The sequence below is a fragment of the Drosophila albomicans genome, chromosome 2L (genome assembly GCF_009650485.2).
Source record: "Drosophila albomicans strain 15112-1751.03 chromosome 2L, ASM965048v2, whole genome shotgun sequence".
Lineage (NCBI taxonomy): Eukaryota > Metazoa > Arthropoda > Insecta > Diptera > Drosophilidae > Drosophila > Drosophila albomicans.
In genome coordinates this window covers 14,780,501-14,786,079 of record NC_047628.2, presented here as the reverse complement: position 1 = coordinate 14,786,079, position 5,579 = coordinate 14,780,501, and the positions used below count along the sequence as shown (strand labels likewise).

General features: G+C 40.9%; 1 protein-coding gene across 1 annotated transcript; it reads right to left on the bottom strand.

Annotated features, from left to right (window-relative positions):
- Positions 1-2,126: 2,126 nt before the first annotated feature.
- LOC117564385 (lipase 1) lies at positions 2,127-3,865 on the bottom strand. Its single transcript, XM_034243105.2, is given in 4 exon segments — positions 2,127-2,935; positions 2,994-3,491; positions 3,493-3,666; positions 3,733-3,865. Coding segments are annotated over 4 exon segments (1,428 nt in total). The 5' UTR covers positions 3,838-3,865; the 3' UTR covers positions 2,127-2,284.
- Positions 3,866-5,579: the final 1,714 nt, after the last annotated feature.

Here is a 5,579-nt window from a genome sequence, read left to right as displayed (position 1 = left end):
CTGAAGCGTGATTTTTATTTAAATGCAGAGTGGGAGATGTGGGATGTTTTTTTACGCTACTAAAATGGAATATAAAATAGAGAATTTCTTCAATAAACTTCAGGGGAAAAGAGTTAAGCGTAAAACGCTGTTAAAATACAATTTAAAATAGAGAAGATTTTTTTTTATCAAATTTCTGGGAAAAGTGGGATGTTTTTTACGCTACTAAAATAAAATATAAAAGAGAGCATTTCTTTAACAAACTTCAGGGAAAAGTGGAAGTGTTTTACGCTATTAAAATACAATTTAAGATAGAGAAGTTTTCTTTTAACAAATTGGGCTATTAAAATAAAATTTCAAATAGAGAATTTTCTTAAAAAATTTCTGTGTTGATGAATTGTTGACAGTAATTTTCTAGATAATAATTTTATGATAAATTCCAGGATCCATTTTAGTTATAATTAAACAAGCGGAGTATGACTTCTGACTTCTGTTCTACTTTAGACAATTCCCCCTTTTCCTTTTTTTAGGCAAACCTTTGTTGATTTCTATTTACACTTTCGCCGTGTGGAATTTTTCCCATTAGCTTAAAACGGCACCGAGGCGAAAGTTCATTGTGCTATATTCGCTTTCTATTTTTTCGCATAATGTGTTGACTGTTTGTGTTTTGGATTCCTGTGCTAACTACTGCTATAGTTGTTATATGGCATTGTTGTGCTCATTGTCGGCTCAGGCGCAAAATGTGTCGCTAACAATGTGCAATTTTTTTGCTTTGTTTTGTTTTGGCTTTCATTTACATGGCCACGCCCACAGCCTTTGGATACTTTTATAAATTGCACACTTAACTTTAGCCCGCGAATCGCGAGGATAACATCAACGGCGGCAAACACAAAACGCTTAGAAAGTTGCATGTGTCAAATGCAAAAGCCGACATTTTGTTTTCTCTTCGGTAGTTGTGTGTGTGTGTGTGTGTATGAAAGACTGTGTGTGTGTTTGTTTGTTTGTATTGTATTGTGAATACAAAAACTTTAGCTCTAAGCGAAATTTTAATGAGCGCAACGCAAAAACCACGAGGCAACTTTTATTATTTTGGCTTGGCATTGTTTGCTATTTTAGTTGTTAGCTTTTTTCACCATGTTATTGTTGTGTGAGAGTGTGTGTGTGTGTGTCTGGGAAACGCATCAAAGTGCAATTTTTATATCCGGGTTGGCGTGCCACATCAAGTTGCCGCTCAGACGATGCAGTGAACGAGACATGGACCCGAGCAACTGTGTGTTGTGGTGTCGGCCACATCCGTTTCCGTCGCATCGTCCGCCATGTTGCGTCCGACACGAAGCTGCCCCTGATTCATTCTTCTCCTCTCTTCAGTTGTAGCAGCAGCTGCTTTTCAGCAACGTTTGTTCGCTTCATAAATCATAAAACTTTCGCCGCACGTCGCTTGGCCCCAGCTCTCCCCCACCCCGTCTCCCACTCGCTGATCATCCTGCTACTTCTGCTGCTGTTGCAAGCGCCGCTAAGCCCCCGACTATAACACAAAAAACTCTCAAACTCTTAACTTGCAACATCGCAGGCAGCTGCCAACTGCTGCTAAGTGTTGAGTAAATGTTTTCGCGCCTCGTTGCTCTCGCAAATTCCCAAAACGTTTCCAGTTCTAGTTCCAGTTGTTGTTGTTCTTGTTGCGGATGTGTGGCACGTGGTTGTCGTTGTTGCCACTTTTGCTAATACATAAAATATCCATATTAATACCACTAGGAAAATCATCTCTAAAAGTAAGTAAATCCATTCCCCACTCTCCACTCAACTTTGCCCCCTTTCAGTTTTATGAACTTCAATTGACAAACATTTAACAGATCGTTCCGCTGGGATGACAATAGACGGCAAACAAATCAAGTTGCCATTTATTGGGAAGTGCCAGACAATAATATTGTTTGATTTGAATATAATTAATTGTTATCTACATTAGATTTAATAATGGCGTATACATTATAACTGAGCTTGAATTCTGTCTGACTAATAATTAAAACATGCTCGTAAATTTGGAATTTCCTTTGGAATAAAACTCTTGAGTCCCAATAATCCCAGTTCATAGAGAATTAAAAACACTTCGATAAGTTCAGAAGCTTTAGTCGAGTGTGCTCAACAATGAGATAACCGCTACGTGGCAAAAATCAAAAACAAAACCTATTTTAGTCAATTAGCCATTAAACTGATATACAAATGACTTGCAATTTTGACGAATTTAATGCATTTATATATGTTATAATACAAACACCAACACCATTTACCCTTTACATTTCACAGTTAATTACTTGGCGTAATTTTCCTCTATGTCAGGCTGCTCTGTCTCTGATTTTTCCATCTCTGGCTGCTCCGCGTCTGACTTTTCTGTTGAAGCTTGCTCCGTCTGCTCCATGTCAGAATGATCCGTTGAAGGCTGCTCCATCTCAGACTGCTCTGTTGTAGGCTGCTCCATCTCGGTTGGTTCGGTTGGAATGTCCTCCTCCTCAGTTACCTCCGTATCCTCTGTAGTTGTCGGCATTATCTCGGTGGTGGTCGCAGTTCCATTTTGCGGTCCACCAGCTTCCCACAGTCGCATCACCTCGAGAAATTTGGGCTGAGCCAAGCGCCTGGAGCTGATGCCCCAAACCATGTAGACGTGATTAAACTTCTTGTTAGCATACAAGTGATTCACCACAACATTCGGCAGCCGCTTGGCCAAACGCTGCACATCCTCGACAGCCGACAGATAATCATTCTGTGCGTAATACAAACCAACCGGCGCCGTAATGCGCTCCAGCGGATAGTCTGGCGGTGTGGCACGTCCATAGATGCGTTGATTATCAGTGCCATAGTCGTATTGGCCGAAGCGCGTCGTTGGTTGTAGCTGAAGGTAATGCCGCACCTGCTTGGAATTGGCGCCAGCTGGCAATTGACCCATAAGCACCGGTGTCATAGTCTAAGAAAACGAAGAGCAGATTGAATGATGTACACCTTAATTTTCCATCTTTACCCACTCGATTAAGCTCGCCTGGGTTTTTGCCCAATATCAACCAAATGTAGTAGAAACAAGTCTGCAGATGTATGGCCGATGACATGCATTGCGTGGTCGGCAGACTCGAGTGTGGCAGCACTTCGAAATTGTCGCCAAGAATATTCATGCTGGAACGTGCCACCGAAATCAGCGGCGCCTTAACATGCGTCATAAATGCCACCGGCGCCAGAGCCTGCATCACATGCACCTTGTCATTGTATTCGGGTCGAGTGGAGGCCATCACAAAGAACGATGTCGTACCCTGCGAGTGTCCAATATAACTCAGCTTGCTGTAGCCCGTCTTTGCCAGAATGGCATCAATCGTGGCCGGCAAATCATAAAAGCCAATCTCATGCCACGAGAAACTCCAGTAGCTTTTGTCCGTATTCGCATTGAGCTTGAGATGGCCTCGCGAATACCGATTGCCACGCACATTCGCCATCCAGACATCGTAGCCATTATCGTAGAGAAAATAACCCAAGGCCACTGTGAGGTCCCATCATAATCCAAGTGCTGGAGGCATCCTGCAGACCATGCACCAACAGCACAGGTTTGGCGCCTGGTCTCGGTATGCGATGCACGTGCAGCAGATACTTATCCTCAGTGGTCACCGTGTGCTCTTCTCCCGGATATTTGTATTTGGCCAACAATTGCAGCTAGCTCAGCAACAAATACAAGTAATTGCAACTCATATTTGGCGTTTCTGTCATTTCTGTACTCACCGTTGTGAGCGTGCCGTCTTCAATGACACTCGCCGGAAAATTATCCTCCATGTAGCCCGCTTTGCTTGCTGTCCAGCAGAGGCTGAGGCAGAGCAATCCGAACATTTGCCGCCATGTGCAGCTCACGTCTAACATGGCGTATGATCAACTAAATGACAAACCACAATTCGTTCTCTCTCTGGCGGCCCTAAAGAGCGGCAATTAGTTGCGCCAGCATTTTGAACTTATCGGGATGTCATCGCAATAAAATAATTCGCATATGTTTTCAGCTAATTACCAATGAACGGCACGACATGTGCAAAGTTCACTCAACGGAAAGGGAAAGTGAGAGTTTGTGACTCTAAATAAGCCAATCGAACTAATCAGTTGTGTCGAAGTGAACGAGAGAAGGGCAGAGCATGAGCATTAACTCTTCAATCAACCAGACAGTCAGATTGATTCAAGTCTGGTTTCGATATGGAAATGAAAATTGAAATGGAAATTCTAGCTGAATGCCGGCTAATCAAATTGCACGGCGGCTTTGCAAACTGTTTGCCAGCCTGATTGCAAAATTAAATTTTTAATTCAATTGCGGCCGGTGCGCTCTTCGAATCAGTTTTGCAGTCCAAGTCAAACTTTGGCGCTTAGAGGGGTTCTTTTTTCTCGCACTCTACCGAAAGCCATATCAACTTATTGATAGTTGAATTTAAGGAGAGCATCAGGAGAGGGATTGAATGAAGCCTTAAAATGCTTGCAAAAGGCATCGTTGCAAGCGGCATTTAAAAAAACTGTAGCTAACTACAGATACCCTTAAAATAAGCATTAAATCAATTTTGATATAAAATTGAATTTAAATTGAAATAATAATAGAATTAACCATAAAAATAAATTTAATATGATAATAGCTACAAGTGCATATTTTAAATATAATTTAATTTTATTTTTAACTATTTATTTCTTTGGTTATTAATATGTATTTCAATATATATTTTCTTATTAAATAATACAATTTCTTACCATCATTTCTTATATTCATATTCAAATAAAATACATTTAGTATACTAAATGTATTTTATTTAGAGTATTAAGACTTCGCCTATTCGAAAATGTAGAATATATTTATTCTTTTATTTTGTGTTTGATGAGTGACTGCTGTCCATTGAGCAAACATGGGAAACGCTTTCGATTTGCATTGAGAGAGCCCCGCTTCGTAGCATTGGCTGTGTCATCGTTTTTTACAATTGATTGGCAAAAATTGATTTCAGCTTTTGCATAAAATATTTGGTTGCCTTTATTTGCGCCAACTGCCAACCGTTTTTGGCTGTTTGGTTGCCTGACAGCCTGACAAAGCGCCACAGCACGAGTTTGATACCGATTCTGATTCTGATTCAGATTTAGATTCTGATTTTCATTGCTGAATGAATCCATAGCTAGGCCCCAAGGCTGGCCAATATTTCGACATTTGACAAATAACTTAATTCAACGTTGTCACCACATGTTGGCAATGCCATTGGGAAGAGGGAAACTGAAAGAGAACGAGGAGGAGAGATGGAAGCGAATGTCCTGCCATCTCTTGACAAGCTGTCACCCACGCCTGCTTCTTCTTCGTCCTCGTCCTCGTTCACGTTCTTACTCACAGCTTGTCCGTGGGCGTTGCTATTTGTGTGTGCGTGTGTGGGCGGCTCCTGGCAACGTTTCAATTGGCAACATGCTAAACCTTAAGCTCGCGTTTCATACTCAAATTGCAGCAAATTAAAGAACCAAGGTTGAAACTCAATTTCAGCGTTCAATAACATTTTTAAAGTTTCTTTAAAATAGACTTTAAAATATTAAAGCTTGAAAATTGTAAAGAAATTATATTGTTTAAT